At 43.8% G+C, this 20,290-nt stretch overlaps 1 protein-coding gene across 3 annotated transcripts in view; it reads left to right on the top strand.

Moving 5' to 3' along the window:
• Positions 1-20,290, top strand: part of SYTL3 (synaptotagmin like 3) — a 68,405-nt gene that overhangs the window by 34,577 nt on the left and 13,538 nt on the right. For all 3 annotated transcript variants that reach the window (XM_059714524.1, XM_059714522.1, XM_059714525.1), the window contains 6 exons: positions 2,617-2,668; positions 4,456-4,522; positions 7,312-7,384; positions 11,266-11,393; positions 16,640-16,783; positions 19,246-19,424. In XM_059714524.1, coding sequence (XP_059570507.1) covers positions 2,617-2,668; positions 4,456-4,522; positions 7,312-7,384; positions 11,266-11,393; positions 16,640-16,783; positions 19,246-19,424 — 643 coding nt within the window. The remainder of the gene's footprint in view (positions 1-2,616; positions 2,669-4,455; positions 4,523-7,311; positions 7,385-11,265; positions 11,394-16,639; positions 16,784-19,245; positions 19,425-20,290) is intronic.

Raw genomic sequence — 20,290 nt, forward strand, 5'->3', positions numbered from 1 at the left:
CGTCCAGGATTAAAGACAACAAAAAGTCCTTTTTCAAGTACATTGGGAGCAAGAAGAGGGCACCAGGCAATATAGGGCCCCTGCAAGATGCAAACGGTAATCTTGTGGCTACGTGAGACAAGAAAGCTGATATTTTTAACAGTTTCTTTGTCTCTGTTTTCTTGAACAGGGACCGGGATATCTCACCTACCAGAGGTAGGGACAATCTTGGGGATAGCTCTGTCAGGCCTTCAGTCAGTGCAGATGTAATTAGGGATCTTCTGGAAGGGCTGGACATTTTTAAATCTGCAGGTCCAGATGCCCTCCACCCAAGGGTGTTGAGGGAGCTGGCAGGGGTCATTGCGGAGCCCTTGACCCGGCTGTGTGAGCATTCGTGGTCATCTCACCAGGTGCCAGGGGATTGGAAACTGGCTAATGTGGTCCCAATTTTCAAGAAAGGGAAGAAGGAGGACCCAAGTAACTATAGTCCTGTAAACCTCACCTCAGTGCTTGGGAAGATCTTGGAGAAAATCATCAAGGAGCACATCTGTGGGGGGCCTGCAGGGGAGATCATGCTCAGGGGCAATCAGCATGGGTTCATCAAAGGCAGGTCCTGCCTGACCAACCCGATTGCCTTTTATGACCAGGTAACGAAATCCTTGGATGATGGTGTCGCCGTGGACGTAGTCTTTCTAGACTTTAAGAAGGCCTTTGACACTGTCTCTCACCCCATCCTCATCAATAAATTAAGCGACTGTGGCATTGATGCTTGCACAGTTGGATGAGTAAAAAATTGGCTGATGGGGCGCACCCAGAGAGTAGTGGTGGACAGGTCGTACTCAACCTGGCGAGATGTGCGCAGTGGGGTCCCCCAGGGCTCGGTCCTCGGGCCCGCACTGTTTAACATCTTCATCAGCGACTTGAATGAGGGGGTGGAAAGCGCGCTGTCCAAATTTGCTGATGACAGGAAGATGTGGGGTGAGGTGGACACACTTGAAGGGAGAGAGAGGCTGCAACTAGATTTAGACAGACTACAAAAGTGGGCAGACGAGAATAGGATGGGGTTCAACGTAGACAAATGCGGGTGCTGCACCTTGGGAGAAGGAATCCCCAGCATACATACAGGCAGGGGAGTTCCCTTCTTGAAAGTACAGAGGCGGAAAGGGATCTTGGAGTCATTATTGACTCCAAGATGAACATGAGCCACCAATGCCAGACCGCAGCCAGCAAGGCCAGCCATACCTTGTCATGCATCCAAAGGTGCATCTCAAGACAGTCCAGAGAGGTGATACTCCCTCTCTATGTGACTTTGGTCAGGCCACAGTTGGAGTACTGTGTCCAGTACTGGGCACCGCACTTCAAAAGGGATGTGGCCAACCTAGAGAGGGTTCAGAGGAGGGCCACCAGCTTGGTGAGAGGGCAGCAGGACAGGCCCTACGAGGAGAGACTGAAGGACCTGAACCTGTTCAGCCTCAGCAAGAAGAGGCTGAGGGGGGACCTGGTGGCTGCCTACAAGCTCCTCAGGGGAGGTCAGCAGCAAATAGGTAGAGCCCTTTTCTCCCCAGCACCACCTGGGGTGACAAGGAACAATGGTCATAAGCTGATGGAGAATAGGTTTAGGTTAGAGATCAGAAGGCAATATTTTACAGTTAGGGTGGCCAAAATCTGGAACCAGCTTCCCAGGGAAGTGGTCCTCGTCCCTACCTTGGGCAAATTCAAGAGGAGGTTGGATGATCACCTGTCTGGGGTCTTGTGAACCCAGCATTCATTCCTGCCTGTGGCAGGGGGTCAGGCTAGATGATCTGTTCAGGTCCCTCCTGACCCTAGCTACTATGAAACTGTGAAACTATGAAATTATTCATGAACAGTTTGTAATTTTTATTTAATTTGTGACTAAACTAGTCGTTGCTGTTGTTCTTTGTCTTGTGAGTGGTCCCCTAAATCATGTGATTTTGCTTCTGCTCTGTGATTGGGTGAGCTAGCTGACCAGAGTGTTTGGGAATTATTTGTGCATATTTATACTTGTTCAAACCTACTGTGTGAAAAACTAAAACAGCCTTATAAAAGGTGAACAGGCTTCTAGCATGAATGCTCCAGTAAGACATATTAGTCTCAAGTCAGGCAGAGGGTACCTTATAGTTTAATTCAAAGAAGCATAGGCTTTCACAGACAACAGCTTACTTTGGTATACTTGTAGCATCTGATTAAAGCAAGCTGTTAGTCTTTTATTGAGTTTTTGGTTTATAGGTCAAAATTACTTCCATTCAGTGGCCTAGTCCATGACCTATGTGCTAATCAGGTCCCAGTAAATTCTCAGACTGCTAGGCCCACTGTCTAGCAATTGCTGGAGATCATTTATCTGAGTTTGAGATTATTATTGTTACTAAAATATCTCTGAGGAGAGGATGAGATAAATTAATACTATAGGGTTTTTTTGGCATAGATGGGATTTAAGTGTGCTTGGGGGTTGTGCTGGCCAATTGCAAGAAGTACATCTCAAAATAGTTTGCATATGCATGAACTTCTGGAAATTTAGCCCATTGCCTGAAAGCACTCTGTATCTGAAAAGTGTTATAGTATCACTATTAGGTTATTGCTACTGACTACTGTGTTTGTGTCTTTTTTTTCCCTTTATAGGTAGATGTGAAACAACTGGGGCAAAGCTCTTGAAATCCTATCAGAAACTGAGGTAAGACTTGGAGAACAAAATGTCCTAGGACACTGAGGCTATTATATTATATAAAACAGCCAACAGCTTAACTTTTCTGATTCCTAAAACAGCATATCTAAAGATTAATAAAACTTGGAATCTAGCTAAGTAATGTCATAGAAAGTTTAATGGTCTTTTGGTTTTTGTGCACCCTAGTGAAAAGACCCAGACTAGAGACAGAAATTACACATAAACCATGATTGAAAGCTACACACAAGTGATTGGAAACTGGTTCAAATCTGTAACGCAACGGAAGTTCAGTGCACATACATCACTTTCAAAATGGTCAAAACCAGTTTAAGATAAGCCTGGATGGATGTAGTATCAGACTTAACTGATTTAGGTTAAATCAGTTTATTGGCCTTCTGTCCCAGATCCCCTCCAGATTCAAGTTAACTTACAGTCCCCCAGCATCCCAGGATGCTTTGTACCTCCCCCACAAATCCCCCTTGCAGGGTGGGCAGGCTAGGCTTGGCCCAAGCTGTTCGCTCCAACCAAGCAGGGAGACATATTCTAGTACCCCCCGGCTTTTGGCCTGTGCCACTGCAGGCATTTGGTTACATTTCCAGAATCAAAAGTGAATGTCTGTTCACTTGCTTATCAGTTCAATCTACACAGCTTAGACTAACCTGAGAAAATTGAATCAATTCAGCCTCAGGCTTTTTGACTGTCTGTACTTAGCCACAGTGAACAGTAGAAAGAATCCTATTTTAGCTAAAGAATTTCCTTGCTTTAATTTTGGGAAATTGTGGGAATTTTTTTTTTTTTTTTTGCTGTGATCTTTTACATTTACAGCTTATATTTAAATGACTGGGGTTCAAAATAATAATTAAGACAGACAATAAAGGTACAGGCACTCAGTAACCTAGCTAGAAAGATTTTTGCCTTTTGTTAGTTTTAGAATAAATATTAGATAGGAGTGTCTGTATTTGTTAAGGTTTATCAGCGTGTGCCAAGCATGTGAGCATACCAGTTGATTTCAAGCAAGTACTGTGTTAAATTGGGGCACTGCCCTGTTGAAAGTAGTACTAATAATATGTGTATAAAGGAACCACTATATTCATCCCATAAAATGTATGTCTTGTGAATGGCACCCTGTTCCTTTAAAATTAGTAAATAAAAATAGATACAATTCAAAGCCAAACAAAGCGCTTCTGGTGGGATATAGGTTTGCCACCAGGAAACTTGTAGATGACTGGATACAACCGTAATGAGAGTCATGTAAGTACTCAAGACTTAGAAGGGACAGAAGACAATCATAGAGAAAGTGCATTGAGGGTTTGGATTGTGTTAGGATTGCAGGATCAAGTAGGAGATCCTTACCTGTTCTTTTTTATATACGGTAAGAGTCCTGAATCCAACTAGGAGATAATTTCTCTTGTACAAGGCCTTTGGAAGTCTGCCATAGGGCTGTCTTCTGTGGTTCCCTTCAGAAGCTCCGGTGCAGGTGGCAGGAAGAGGCATGGTTGGGGTAGGAAGCATGTGCCAGCAGTGAGGCTGGAGCATGTTCACTGCTGTCTACATAGCAGTCTGGGAAGACTGCAGTAACTTAAGCCCTCACAACTTTATACCAGCTGGACCAGCCCATGCCAGCTTAGAGCCCACTTTTCCAGGCTGCAAATTCTGTGCTGCATCTCTCAGACAGAGTTCTGAAATTGCAGGAAAGAGAAAAATGTGGGAGCAGCTGTAGCTATGACAGCATTGCAAATACATGCGGTGTGTATATATATCATTCTTTTGTCTTTTTTCTTGTTTTCTTCTCCTAGTAAAATATCTGTGGTTCCCCCTACTCCACCTCCCTTTACTGAATCCACGGCGGGAAAAAACACAACGGTAATGTATATATGTGCCACCATGTAAGATGTCTCTTAGGTTGCAATGGGCCAGTCACAGAAGTGTAGCAGATATCAGTATCTTTTATATTGCAATAAATAGCTAAACTGTAATATTCATGATGCTTTTAGTTCCTTTATCACTTTCCTTTATGAGGGGTTGCCAGTGTGAGGCAGGTTAGTGTGCCTTAAGGGACTTACTTCATTAGTCACCACCTTCTTAGTGCACATTATATCTCCTGCAGAAATGAATGAAGAGCAGATGGATTTTGATAGTTGTTATTTGCATCACAGTTTCTGGCACAGGGGCGGGCAATTATTTTGGGTGGAGGGCCGCTTACCCAGTTTGGCAGGCTGTTGAGGGCTGCATGGGTTGCCCCACCCCCTGGTCATCATCTTGGGACCAATGTCCCAATGTCTTGGGACCAATGTTCCAGGGCCAGCACCGGTGGAGCCCAAAGCAGGGCACAGGCTGGCAGGTGTCTGTGGAGCTGGGCTGGGCTGCACCAGCAGGGAAAGGGGGGAGTTGGCCCAGCTCCATAGAGTCCCTGCCGGCTGGGACCCTGTGCTCCTGCCACCCTGCTCTGGGCCCTGCAGGCACTGGCCCTGGGACACGGGTGTGGGGCCCATGTTCCTGCTGGCTTCCACGCCCACTCACACCCAGTGCCCACCAGCCCCACAGTACAGGCAGGGGGCAGCACACAGCCCCGACCCCCTGCTCGCCAGAAGGGAAGAAGCTGGTGCTGAGTGCGGGGAAAAGTGGCCCCTCACCTGCCCCATGGCCGGTGCTCCCTGCTGCAGGCACTCGCTAGCCCATGTGGGGCTGTCTGGAGCAGGCACAGGCAGCCCCACGTGGGCTGCAAGCAGCTACAGATGGGGTGCCAGCCACAGGGCGAGCAAGGGGCTGCTTTTCCCCTCACTCAGCACCAGCTTGTAACCTGGCCCTGCTGCCAGCCTGGGCTCTGCGCTGGCTACAGTCTTGCCCATTGGTGGCAGCAGCTGCAGCCCCCCAACTTGCCGTGCCAGGCAGTGTTGGCTGCTGCTGCCCACAAGGAGCTCACACGTTAGGCAGCCCAGAGGCAACAGTGGCAAACACTACCCGGCGCAGCAAGCAGGGGGGGCTGCAGCTGCTGTCGCCATGCGCAGCCCCAATGGGTGAAACCAGAGCCAGCGCAGGGCCCAGGCTGGAAGTGGGGCCAGCTTACAAGGTGGTGCTAAGCGCAGGGGTGGGGGGGAAGCGGCTCCTCACCTGCCCCGTGCCTGGTACCTCGCGCTGCAGCCGCTCGCAGCCTGCCTGGGGCTGCCTGTGCCAGCTCAGGATAACCCTGCATGGGCTGCGAGCAGCTGCAGTGCGCTGGGCACGGGGCAGGGGAGGGGCTGCTCTCCTCTGTGCCGAGAATGAGCCCAGAGAAAAGCTGAGCGCAGGGAAAAGCGGCCCCTCCCCGGTCTATGGCCAACGCTCCCTGCTGCAGCCACTTGCAGCCTGCGAGGCTGTCTGGAGCAGGCACAGGCAGCCCCAAGCGGGCTGTGAGCAGCTGCAATGCGGGGTGCCGGCTACAGGGCAGGTGAGGGGCTGTTTTTCCCACCCCGTTCTCAGCTTTTCCCCGGGCCACTTTTCCCCAGGCTCCTCCCCTGCCCTTCCTGCCACTCCCCTCCCCCCCTTACCTGAGGTTCTGGCACCGCCAAGGCAGCCATGTGGTCCCAGACCAGAAGCCCCTGCTAGGGCTTCCAGATGGGGGGGCAGGGCCGGGCAGGCCCTGATGTTGTGGGAGCCCACCAGGCTTCCCCTGCATCCTACTGCCCCTGGTTCCTGTCATTTTTTACAGGAACCAAGGGCAGATAAATATTAATTTTCTAAATTTTTTAGGGGCCCCGCGGGCCGGATACAATGGCCTCATGGGACGGATCCAGCCCACAGGCCATATTTTGCCCACCCCGTTCTAGCAGGTGTTAGGCCCTGATCCAATGCCTATTCAAATCAACTGAAAGATTACCATCGACTTGAATGGGCTTTTAGATTGGTCTTTGGATCCCAATTCAGGAAACCATCCCTATTCATAGGAAGTTCTTCAGTGTATTCTTATCCAGACTTTGATGAAACATTATGACTAGCTTTGCTTCCAATCTTTGAAAAGATCAGTTGAATCCAGAAACATTAAAAACATTTTAGCAGCTTTAAAATGATGTGTTAAGACTTTCTGGCTGCATCTACAAATCACCCTGTGATGTGCTATGGCGATGTAGTGACCACATGTGTCTACACGTGATTGCTAGCTACATTGCTATAGCGGTGCACTCCCCAGGTATAGTGCACTGCTACGATGACGCAGTGGCAAAATTTACCCATGCTCTGTGTACATGGCTCAATAACCACCCGTACTGCGCTATACTTTAGTACTTCCAAAAAGAAGTACTAAAGCATGGCACAGTAACAGCGTCACCATACGGGGATGTGTAAACACACCCTTTTTGCCTTAACTTAAAAGCAAATATTTAAAAAATCAGTCAGATATGCTGTTTGCTTATATTTACAAAAGTGCTTTGGAAATTACCTACAGAGTAACAGAGGAACCACCCTCAGTTCTACACTTTGGTGGTAATTATTTACATCCATGACAAAATATGAGTTCATAGATGCTTGTTGACAGATCTGATATCCTTTCTGCATGGTGATAAATATGATACCCTTTTTCCAGTCTTACCCACATGCTTAACTTGAAGTTTCTAAAGGCAGATAACATAGGAAACTTTGAAAACATCTATTTTACCTGTTTTTTCTTCCTATTGCAGGAACTTGATCAAGCTAAAACTTTTAACAAGTCTGTGGAAAATTTGTTTCTCTCTCTCGCTACACACATTAGAAGTAAGTGCCTTTTAGTGCTTTGTCATTTTAAAGCAAAGTGGTCAGGCATTTCAATTTGTGAATCATGCAGTAAGGGGTCTGTGTAGTGACTGACACTGAGAACAGTCACAAAGCACAGCTAGTTTTCCATCAGTGTTTCAACTTATTCTTTTATCAAGCAGAAAAGCAGATGATGCCAGCCAAGACATCTCTTATTTCCTTTTAAGTAACAAAAAGACTTTTTAAAGTCACTTTAAAATTTTTTTTAAAAGTGCAGCAGTTGTTTAGATAAGAAAAGGCGGGGAAACAAAGTACTGCAGTGAAATCATTAATGGGGTGTGCAATATGCCCTGTTTTGGTTGGGTTATCTATCTCACCTACCCTGAGTAAACCTGTGATTACCTTACTCTCCTCACTGAAAGATGGGAGGAGCTAAAGCAAGACTAACACAGAAGCGTAAATGCTTAAAATGGATCTTGGATAGAAATCGGGTGCCAAAGTCCAAGAAAGCAATTCATAGAAACTCCACCTAACCTGGTTAGATGCAAGAGACCCCTTAGGTGCCAAAGTTTTTTGCAGAAAAACTATGTACTGGTAGATACCTGAGGCCCAGGCAGATGTTAAAACAGTGGTGCAATTGGGATCTGAAGAATTTTCTGCCCCATCCCAAACATTACACCTCCTGCCATGCCAAATATGCACGGAAGGATGTGTGATGTTTGAGATAAAGCAGAAAATTCCTCCTATCCCAGCCATGTCACTGCAGAGCTGCCCCAGCCTGATCCCACAGATCAGGCAGGGAGTGGCTGTCTCCCAGTCCAGGGTTGCTGCCAGTCCCCAATAGATTCCAGACTTGGGCTGTCTGGGGCTGGTCTGACAATTGACTGATTGTTGGCCCAGCCCCAGGACAGCCCAGCTGCATGTGTGTGGTGTTTAGTATTCCTGGGGTACCAGGACTCTAAGATCAGGGAGGCTGTCCCTATTCAGGGGCTCCATACCTTAGCCTAACTGTGCTTTTACAAATCCTGTCTCCCTGCAGCCCCGTGTTTTAAAGTGGGGGTTTGCAGGGCAAGACAGAAAAGGTTGCCAGGTTTGTGGCAAGGGGAGCCCTTCAGTTCTCCCCATTGGGAACATCTTTGTGGCTGGTTTGCCAGTTTATGGCATCATAAAGTGGCTGAAAATATAGCTCTGTTACAATTTATGGTGTGATGAATACATTAATTGCACCACAATTGTAATGTGTGCCAGGGGCCTAATGTTCAGGTGCTACACATGTATAGAGGTGCCACATTTTTAATGGAGGTGAAGCTGTTTTGGATTCTCAGTGTACACTGAAAGCATTCAGTACAACTCTCATGGTGACCTTCATTGAGAAGGTGGCAAGGAATTTGGTGATAGTGGTTATGTTTTGTATAATAGCCTAGTATTTTAAGCAGTTGCCCAAGAAGTGAGAGACCTGAGTTTTAAGCCATCCTCAGCCTGTAGGGGTTCAAATCCAAAGGAAGTGTGCTAACCACCAAGCTGGGGGCTTGGCTGGCCTGAGCATACTCCCCATGACTCCTATTAACATGGAGCCATTGTGCACAAAGAAATGTAAGAGTCATGGGGCCACAGAGAAAACAAGTAAGAGGTAGCCTGACTCAGGAGCCTAGTGATGAGGGCACTCACCTTGGGGGAAAGGAGTTCTGGATTCCAGTCCTTGCTCCCTACACCAATTGTGTTTTTTAATTTTTTTAATCCAGTGACCCTTAAAGCCAACTATAGGGAACTTAGGCTCCTGCCTCATGTCTGTGAACTCAAAGGGCCTGAGCTCTCAGTGTGCCTAAAAGTATTGGTTTGATTTTCACCCATTAAAGCTTTCATTTTCTTTCTGATCAGATTTTTAAAACTTTTTCTCCTCTTTCCCCTTCTTTTGAGCTCTCTGTGAGTGTATCTTTGTAAAACCATTTCTTCTTCTTTTAGTCTGAATAATCTTTGTCGTCCTTATTCCTTTCACTTTTACTTACTTATGCTACCTCCTGTTCTTCAGTAAATTGAGAAGGCAAATTTTGATATGTATAATGCCATATATCTCCTATTTAATATACTAGAAACATCCTGCACCTGATGGAGGAAATGATTAATCCATATGTGCATAACCAAAGGTAGTAGTGGGCCTGTCTGCACCACAGGGTGTGCTATAGCATGGAAGTAAGCAAGTGAGCTTTAAACCATCCAGTTTACATATTGGAAGCAGTCTAGATACAGCAGCACAGAACAGCATATGGAATAATTTACCTCTAGCATAACTAAGGTGACCTGGGCAGCAGCTGACTTAGAGGGACGGCAGAAAAATAACAGCTGCTTCATCTGCACAGGCTGACTTATTATGCCTCTGTAATTCACTATGTTTTTCCATAGTTCTAAGTGTAGATAGATCACAAGACTGAACCTGGGACTTTCAATGACAAAATACAAGCCTTGGCCATTTGAGTTAGGACCAGAATCTCTTTAGCCATAAAAAAGTGTAGGCTGTTGCTTCTTGTTTTAATCAGGGCAAAAACATGGGGGACAGGAGACAGAGAAAGTTGTGTTTCCTGGCATGAAGGGATTGAGTTATGTCCTCAAGTCCAAATCTGATACTAAACCTTCAGGTTAGACCCTCTGTCACTCCAGACCTTTTATAAATGCACACTCAAAAAATCCACTTGCATTTAGGACTGAGACCGTGAATGTATCTCCTGACATGTTTACTGTATAAACTAAGTACAATAAACACATGAGGACTGATTGACTTGGTTTTTGTTCTTAGTAGCACAGTGGCTTTAAAGGTTGTACACACTGGAGTCCCATTGTTTCTGAGTATCAAAACACATAGGGTCTTCTGAGTGAGGTTCCCTCAACAGCAGTCAATGTCTTGCACTATAAGAAAGAGGTATTATTCTCCACTATGAATTATATATGGCTATTGGTATTTTATGCACCACTTATACTGCAACATTATTAATTCTTCATAAGAATCTGCTTATTGTTTGCAGCACAGAAGGTATCTTTTGCTGAGATTTCCAGTTTCCAATTCTAACAAGCACAAAGGAGCTTACTCCTCCAAAATAATGGGGCCCCTGATTTGCATTCTGAGGTGAACGATGTGGAAAACCATTACATTTAAAGTTTTGAGTGTGCTGGCAGATATGTTTGGCCAGTGATATGAAGCCGTAAAGATACACTCCATTACCATGTCTTGTTGCATTAACTATAATACTGTACAAATCCCCTGAGAAACGAGTTTTTCTTTGCACTGAGGTCCTGATTCAGCAAAGTAGTTACGTATAACAATAAGCACATGAGTAATCCTACTTGAGGTAATGGGGCTGCTTATATTTTAAAGTCATGCCTATGACTTAAAATGCCTGGCTTGGAGCTTGGGTATACAATGTTTCTGACTTTTTCCATATTTCAGATCTGTTTTGATAGTCTCCACCTTCCTAACTTTCACTATGGCACTCCTGTAAATTATTAGAATGATCTTGCATTTATGTAGTAGCTTTTATCTCAAAGGAACCCAAAGTGCTTCGGAAATCAACATGTAAGCTATACACATGAATCATTGTTTTATCCTCCTCTGAATTTCAGCCACTTTTGTGAGAAACTTTATTTAGTAGCCTGAAATAACTCTGTACAGAAGCTGAAGACAGGAAGTGAAGAATATATTTTCCAGTTGAAACTGCAGGGTGGATTTATATTGGCTGAATGTAATTACAGAAAATGGGGCAGGTGTTTATTTTCCTATCCATTTCTTCCTCTCAGGAGAGCAATAGTAGATGTGTAGTCTAAAAGATCTGAAAAGCATAGGATTAGCCTCCAAAATCTCCTAGCCATGCTGACACTTTGTAACATTTCTCTCTTTCTTGTCTTCATTTAAGAAATCTCAAAGTCCCATGATGACGTGACGGCTGACAAGAGTCTCCTAACTACAGATTATGGCCAGGATGCGAATCGGAGGAGGGAAAGGAGGAGCCAGTCTGACACGGCCATCAACATTGCAAGCAGGGTATGTGAATCAATAATATACTCGACCCTTACAATTTTAAGGGCTGTTTTTAAATGGAATATGATTAGGGGACAGAAGGTTGTCATGGCATGGTATGGGATTTATTAAAGCTAAAATTACTTTGAGATGGCCACTAAAATCATTCCTGCTTGTGACTTAATTTTTCTTTTTGGCTGGAATTCACCAAGCTTGGTAGCAAGTTCTGTGCAATCACTTTGCCCCATGCTGTGCCAGCCATCAGGTTGCTCTGATTGTGCTTCCAGTCTGCTGCTGGCTCTGCTTCAGCCTTTAGGCTAGGGACAAAACTTACACTGGTATAAGTGATTGGAAGCTGGTTCAAATCTGTAACACGATGACAGTTCTATGCATATACACTACTTTCAAAGTGGCTGAAACTGGTTTAAGATAAACTTTGTAGATGTAGTATCTGACTTAACTGATTTAGGTTAAATCAGTTTATTGAACTTCTGTTCCAGATTCTCTCCAGATTCAAGTTAGCTTTCAGTCCCCCAGCATCCCAGGATGCTTTGCACCTCCCCCACAACCCTGCCTCGCTTTTCAGGGTGGGTGGGTTAGCCTTGGCCCAAGCTGTCTGCTCCAGGTGAGCAGGGAGGTATGCTCTAGTGCCCCTGGCTTCTGGCCTGGGCCCCTGCAGGCATGTGGCTGCATTTCTGGAATCAAAAATGAATATATGTTCACTCACTTGTTGGTTCAGTCGATGCAGTTTAGATTAACCTGTGAAGATTGATTAATTCAGCCTTGGGCTTTTTGATTGCCTGTACTTAGCCCTAATGATACAAAGTGGGGACCAGAGCAGAGCTGCTGGTTCCTTTGGAGCATCTTGTGTAGTTTGCTAATCAGCCAAGGGGAGCTGTTGGCTCTTGTGTGAACCCTTGGGCAGGAAAGTCTTCTGCCCTTCTCCCCTTGTTGGTCACTAACTGTTAGTATCTTTGAGGGTAGTTAGCCATGTTAGTTTGAAGTTTGGAAGAAGACAGTGCAGTGTGACACCTTGTAAAATAACTTGTTCAGAGAGGCACTAGTTTTCCATAGACTTACTCCCCAGTTTGTCAGATTTTACACAGTCTATTCACATCTGATAAAGTAGCCTGTAGCCCACGAAAGCTTATGCCTTTGCAAACAAGTTGGTTTATAAGGTGCCTCACTGCCTTGTCTCTGTCGGTGTCTTTGAAATGGTGAACAAAATACACTTTCACTCTTTTTATTGTGTGGGGATGGAAATATGAAGTTTTACTGCTGTAGAACAGTGAACTGTTGCCTTATATGCACTTTACTCCCAAATCGTCAAACTTTATACACTGAAAATTTCCAGGTGGTGAGTCCTCCATTGAGTTGCCGCAGCCACTTAAGCAAATAGATTTCACATACTAAGTTGTTATGATAGGCGTTTATGTAAGTGCTCTAGCTTTAGGGCAATTTTCACAATAGGAATCAGGAAGGAAATTTCCTTTTTCCTCCCTCCCTTCTTTCAGTATAAGCTTGCATGGTCTCCTTGCTGCTTTCATGTTCCTCTAAAACTTCAAATACTGTTTGGGTTCAGAGTCAGAATGCAAGACTCAATGGACTGATGACTTGACTTTGTGTGACAAATCCTGTTATACTTGTGTAAATGAAGCAAAATTGCTCTGGTTTTTTTTGTAATTGGATTAATTGAAACAGTGTTACAAATATTATTCAAAGCAGAAAGACTGACCCTGTCAGTGTGGTGGGTTTTTTTTTCATTGTATGAGACCAAAACATACATATGCTTCCCCTGAAAGAGCATTGCCATGTTTCATTGCACTGAGAAGCAGCATGGGTGGAATTAGCGGGCTAATTGTCTGCACACCATGGCTGTGTTTCCACTGAATACTAAACACACACCCTGTTATGTTTTGAGCGTGAATGAGGAGTCTGTAATTTGCCAAGCATATCAATGGTAGACCCCAGCTATAGGCCTGGAATTTTTAATGACTTTAAGGCCCTAAAATGTTCAAGCATTTAAGGTACACCAGCACTTTATATTAGAGAGAGAGAGAAGGGTAACATTTCTTGATTGTGCAGTAAGGGCTTTGCTTCTGAAAAACAAGAGTGTCTTGTTTCCCTCAGACTGTAAACCCTGAACTTCTGCTGGAGTTCGGGCTAATTTGGGTAAAGTTTTACTGGAGTTTTGGTTGATATTTCTTTTTTTTCCCTTATGTGGGTATCATTGTTATCTAGGTTCTCTGGTGCTGGGGAAAGTCGTACTCACATCTTTCTTCCCATCTTCTGGCTTTTTTTACTCATGCAGCAATTCCTAAATGTATTCTTTAGCTATTACTCTTCTTATTTTTTTTCCTGCATTTTCTTTCATTCTGATTTTTGTAAATCTTTTTGCTAGTGGACATATCTATCATGTCTCACACTTTGCTGTGTAGTTAGTTCATTCATTTTTATCCAACACCTTATCTGCCATTTCCTGTATGATTTGCTATCTTCGTTTTATCAGTGCAAACAAGGTTGCCACCTTTCTTTTATTCAGATCTCATTCTTTGTATTCCCTCTTCCAGAAGTCTTAAAGTGATCTCAAACTGTAGTTCTGTTTTGAAGATTGACAGTCAAAATGACATTTTCTTAATTTAACATGCCTACTTCTTGAGATATAGTTATTTGCTTTGAATATACATATACATTACTGTTTTCTACTCCTGTTAGATTTGTAGAGTGAGCACAATGCAGATGGAGTGAGGTAATTCCTTTGTAATTCATGCCTGAACAGTGGGATTACTGATGGAGTTCCAGTGGCTGGGCCAAATTCTGTCCTTAGTTACAACTGAACCCCCCCTTAAAAATAAGTTGCTCACATTAGTTGGGGGTAGAATATATCCCACAAATCTTTTGCTTGTCAGAATGCATAAATATTAAGGAACCCACTTTCATTTTTAGATCTGAGGCTGCAGGAGTGATGTTTGAGGGGAGGAAGTCTTTTTGTTTGGGACATGAGCAAAACCTGGATACAATTGAGAAACAACACATATAGAATCCTCTTATGCTGATCTTAGCTTTGTCTTTCAAAGTAGGACTTCACAGTAGCATAACTAGGACAGGGCGACTGCAGCAGCTGCCCCAGGCACTGACTTAGGGGGCAGAAAAATATCAGTTGCTGCCATAATTGCACGATCATGCTGGCAGCACAGGGGCAGCCAGGAGTTGCCACTGCCCCCAAGCTTCCTGTTGCCCCTGGTTGCTTTCTTACGCCTTTGGAGCTTTAGTCCCAAGGGTAAGATCCAGCTCTCTCAAGTGAGCTTCACTGTTTGTACTACCATCCTGCAAGCTTGACCAATGGGTTAAAGTGGGGTGGGGGGTGAGGGAAGCGAGCATATTTAACTGAGAAAAGACTGAAAATGTTCTGATGGTAACAGTTGGTCAATGCAAAATATGACTTCATGAGGTAAGATTTAGAACATGCCATTTTAGTGCCTCTCGGGCCAGAATATCACAGTACTTTAAAAACATTAAACAAGCTCTGCAACATCCCTAGGAAAAGGAGACTTCTTTTTATCCTTATTACACGGATGGAAAACCCAGAAACAAGGCTCAAAGAGGCTTACACAATATGTTAACAGCAGTCAGGTACCCAGTATTGCCAACTCCGTTGTGTCAAAAATCATGAGACAAAGTCCTAAAAATCAAGAGATCTGGAATGTAAATCATGAGATGCTGTTTTTGAAGTGTGTGTTTGAGGGGTTATATGTGAAGGTGTGGGGGGCTTGGAGCCTGGGGAGGGGGAGTCCCCGCACACCCAGGCAAAATGTGGGGCACTGTGGGTCAGGAGTGAGGGGCAGCAGCAGGGCTGGGGGGACTGCAGCTTGGGCGTGAGGGGCAGACGCACAGACACACCAACACACGGACACATGCACACAGACAGACAGCTGCCCATGGCCCCGGGGTCCCACTCAGCCCAGCCACTGCCCCACTCCCTTCCTCCCTCACCATGGGGGCCTCGATCCACGCCCCCGCCCCTTCTCTCTCTTCCTGCCCCTTCTCCTCCACAGACTTACCAGCTTGGCGCTCTCTACACGCGCCAGAAGAAAAAATCCTGAGATTTGACCTCTCTATCAGGAGATCATGAGTCGGAGTTAATTTGACTTGGAAATCAGGAGTCTCATGATTTTTTCATGAGAGTTGGTATTACTGAATACCGCCTTCTTAGTGCACACAGGCACAGATATTAAGAACAGGCTACATAGGGGTCTAACTTATGCAGGGGGTTAGATCAAATGACAAGATACACTGGTATTTACTGTACCTCATAACATCTAACATCTTTAGGGTTTTTGCTTTGTATTTAGCAGAGTAGACAATACGGTTACTCTTCTTTTTTTTGTGGCTCCAAAAGCACTAGCTAAAGTGTATGGTCAAGCAGATTGTTTTGGGGAGGAGAAGAACTGTTGTTAGTATCCGGTCATTCTTTAATGAAACCCTGCTAATTTACAAAGAGTGCATGAAGTCCTGTTTTCCTAACCACAGGAGATGGTTTCTTTTAACACATTTCCATGCCCATTTATAGCCAGCACTTGGACAAAAGGCTCTCTTTCTGGGCTTTTCTCAGGGCTATGTGCCCAAAGCATATTCTGGCACTATCCTTAACTGTTTCTTAGATTTATCAGAAATGAAGGGCAGCTGCTACACCCACCAGTGTGAATTAAATTTAATCTGGCTCATGAGAGTATAATAGTTTGGCTGTTCCTCAAGCTGTTGTTCACAGATTGAAGTATGCTTTCAAAATAATTGTACCTTTTCATCTTATCTGATGTCTATGTTCTTAGTTCTTCTCCCTTCTGGTGCAGGGGTACAATTGGCAAAAGTAAATTAGCTGATTTTGGCGGTTAATGCAGGTCACATATTTGCTAGTCTTTAGTGGTGAAATCCACCCACTCTCTTTCTCTTTAATGCAAAAATCTGTTAAAAGTGACCTTCTCCTTCTTTCCCACTGCTATCAGTTTTTAATCTATGACCTTGGGAGCATGTATTTGATTGTACTACCTCACTTTCTCACGCGCAACACACCTTTTCCCCACCGATCACCCCCACAAAATTGGAACATGTGTTAAGTGGGGAAGCTTTTTGGGGTGTTTTATTTTTTGTGCTTCTTTCCCCCTCCTACCTGGGATAGAAGCACCCATGCAGCAGCTGTGGAATCACTACTGTGGAAAAACAACCAACCAAACAAAAAAACACATGTAAGTTTGTTACTACATCTCTTACAGATTCAAAATGCACCCAGCCTGCAGCAGCTCATCATTGGCACAAGAGACAACAATGCAATCTTTACCAAAAAGGGTTGCAGGCCAGGAGAAGACCTTCCTTCTAGTCCCCTGAGCGATGTTGTCTTCTCTGGTGGTGTAAAACATGTAAGTATTGACATTAAAGCAGGGAGGGATGTCAAACTTGCCTGCAGCTCCCCCCACCCCCTGGGCTGGGTCCAGACAACGGGGCTTTTTATGGGCTGAATCTGAAATGCAGGGAGCCTCCCAGGCTGGATTGACCTGGCAGTGGCTCCATCACTGGGAATTTTGCTGATAGTTTTGGGTGTCCTTTGCAAAATGTTTCCTGGGTGAAACTGCATTCCAGTAAAGCATAAAGAGAGTTACGATGTCTCAATAGCTGTATCGGAGTGTTTCCAAACATGCAGAGTAGAACAAGCTTAGACATGTAGGACAAGAAATGGAGGCACATAGGGAATGTAGGGGTCTTAGTAGAATCAGGCTGCTAAGTAAGCAGAAAGCAAAAATAAGTTTAACCACTTAGACCCCTGAAAACTATGTATGTGGCACTCAGACCTCTGAGCAGTGAGGCAGTATTTGGCCTGTAGCATCTAGGCATTTCACACTTCGTGTTAAGGCGGCAGTGGAATAATATGGTTCTTTGGAGCCATGCCAAACCAAACCAGTCTCCTGCTGGTTGCATAATAACATTTTATATTTCCTTTGCAATGTGTAAGTATACATCCTTTGCTTGCAGTGCTTGTTGTTGTCCAAGCATCTGGTGCTTATTAACACAGTGTGCTGAAAACAACCCTGCCCTCCTTGCACAGTGCTACCTAATCTGAACAGCACTGGTTAGCATAGACATACCTCTTTTGATTAAGAAGAAAATACCATGAAATAAACTTTAGACCAACTTCACAAAATTGTCATTAAAATATATTAAAGCAGGGACAAAATCTATTCATCCTCCTTTTTGCCATGATGAGTGATAGTGAAAAAAAGGAAGTCTTTTTTTTGTTTTTATTTTTTATTCCCTTGTTACAAAAATCCGCTACAATGAGTGGTGAGCAGCTTTTAACACAGCTACAACCAAATTAAACTCCACTCTGACTTCCATCCATGTGCTTACATGTTATGTACACAGCTTCAAAGTAGTTCCTCTCAGGACTTCACTTTTCACACTGACCCTTCTTTCAAAAAAAACATGGTTTGCTGTTTTGCTCATAAGACTGCATAGGTCACTTCTTTGACTTCAGTCAAAGTCACTGGTGTGAACTGTATGGCAAACCTGCGTATATTTAAATATCACTCTTCCATGCAAATGTTAATCTATTGTAAACATTAACTTGTACTCTTAGTTGCTAAGGCGTGCAAAGTAAAAACTCCTTGGTTAACCAAGCTTGTATGTGGGACAGTGTTTTTTCAGAGGGTGTGTTTTACAGAATAGTGACTTAGTATTCAGTGAGGGTGTTAGTGTGAGATAATTACTGCAATAGCAATTTCTTAGCGACACTGACTGGAACCATTACTTAAAAAGAAACCTCGGAGTAATTGTGTTAAAGACTATAATTAAAAGTCAATGGAGACCAAGCCTGTTTCGATTTAAAAACACTGCGTGATATCACAAGGGCTGGATTGCACCCAAAGTGTATATGGCTGTGAAGAAGCATAGAGGTTGCTCCCTCACCCCAGTTTCATGCCTTGTGTAAATGTTAGACATAGATGCTCCATTGGTGAGCTGCACCTCTGAACCTCCTTCCTCCAAGGAGCAGGGAGGAGAGGTGAAACTATGGATCTACCTCCTCTTTGCACTGGCAGACAAGTGTGGTGGCAAGGCAGGGAAGGTGTCTGAATCGAAATCCTCCCTGCCTTGTCAGATGTCATTTAGAATGGATCTCAGTGCACAACTGGAGAGGCCCACAGAATATTTAATAAGTGATGCAGTACCTTCTGCTGCGTTTCCTCCAGGGCCCTGAAGGGGCAGAGCGAGACAGGAGCTCTTCTCACTGGGGTTGTGCACCGTGGCAGAATCCCTTACTTTCGGTTGCACACCACAGCATAGTTTAGGGACAAGTTTCATATTTGCTGTTACCGTCAGTGGGAGTCAATAAGGTCCAGTAATGTTCCTATCAAACATGTTTCTGACCTTGGGCATTTTTATGATGCCTGAAAGCTTGTCCAACAGCTTTTCGATTTGTACAGCTGGTCCAATAAAAGGTATCACAGAGAAGCCTTGTCTCTCTTTAAAAGTATTTTTTTATGTTTGCATATTTTATTGTTGTCAGTTTCCAGGTACAGAAATGGGTATGTGCAGGATGGTTATGGTTAGTCATTTGTAGAGGAAGATAGTGCCCTTAGCCCATGCAGATAAATATATAAAAATGGTTCATTTTATATAGAGAAATAGAAAATCAAATGTTAAGGTCTAGTATACATATAGCAAGGATAGTGAAAGAATAGTTTCATGTACATATTATCTTGGATCAGAATTACTTGCAATAGCTTTAACAATCAATTTAGCCCAAAGAAATGGAGAATTAGAGGGTAAAAAATTACCATCTCATTGGATGCAAGCTTGCTTTTCCTTGATCTTTGTCTTTTGTCAGGGGAGTTTATTTAGCCTTAACAGCACTTGCACTGAGGCTGACAATTTTGACAAGGCTAACGTCACTGGGGAAATAGAGTTTGCCCTCAGCTATATCTTCAAAACCTGCACTTTAGAAGTCTGCATCAATGCTTGCAAGAATCTGTTTTATGGAGAGGAGAAGAAAAAAAAGTGTAACCCGTAAGTATTTTTGGTTTCAAAAGACAGGAAAAAAAACAAGGCAAGTAAAAATAAATGTGTATGAGCTTAAAGTGTCACAGAGTAATATCCAGCTGCCATTTTGTATATAGGACAAATGTATGTATTGGCCAACAATGCCTGCAAAAAATATGCACACCCATGCTAAGTGGTTACAACATGAAGCAGAAAGTTGAGAGATCTGTCATAGTTTCTAGTCATCTTGTGACTCAGTGTGTGACATTGGTGAGTTATTTAACACTTCTGTGCTTCATCTTTCCTATCATTAACATGGGGAATACGTCCAGATTTTGCAAGATGTTTTGATATATAAAAGCAGGTGACTTCAAACTATAGTAATATATTATTGGACATACAAAGAATACCCATTTTCTACAGATGAAAGATGTAAGCATACTTTTTTTTCAGGCTTGCAACATTTAGATGATATCTTGCTTGTTTGTTAAGTTGTTTATGAATGATTCTCTCAGCCTTTCCATGGAAGAAATCATTCATGGAAAATTGCTAGTCGGAGTATCCAGCCATATGTTTAATGCTTGACCTTGCTATCATGCACTACATGAATGAGTCTGAATCAGCATTCTAAAATTCCAGAGTTCAGCTCAGATCCTACCAGGAAGACTTTGCTGTGACATCTCTTGCAGAGAAGGGGACTAAAAATGAGTTGTCTGACAAAAAAAAGAAAAAAAAAAGAAAGCCTGGTTGGGATGCCAGGTAATGAAGTGACACGGTTAGGGAATGTTTAATAAGTGCTGAATACTCCTGAAGTTTCCTAGTTGTGTAGACAGTATGCAAATCACAAGAAGCCTAGGGAGTTGTGTGGAAAGATGTTTGTAATGAACATAACA

Source organism: Alligator mississippiensis, chromosome 1 (assembly GCF_030867095.1).
Source record: "Alligator mississippiensis isolate rAllMis1 chromosome 1, rAllMis1, whole genome shotgun sequence".
Lineage (NCBI taxonomy): Eukaryota > Metazoa > Chordata > Crocodylia > Alligatoridae > Alligator > Alligator mississippiensis.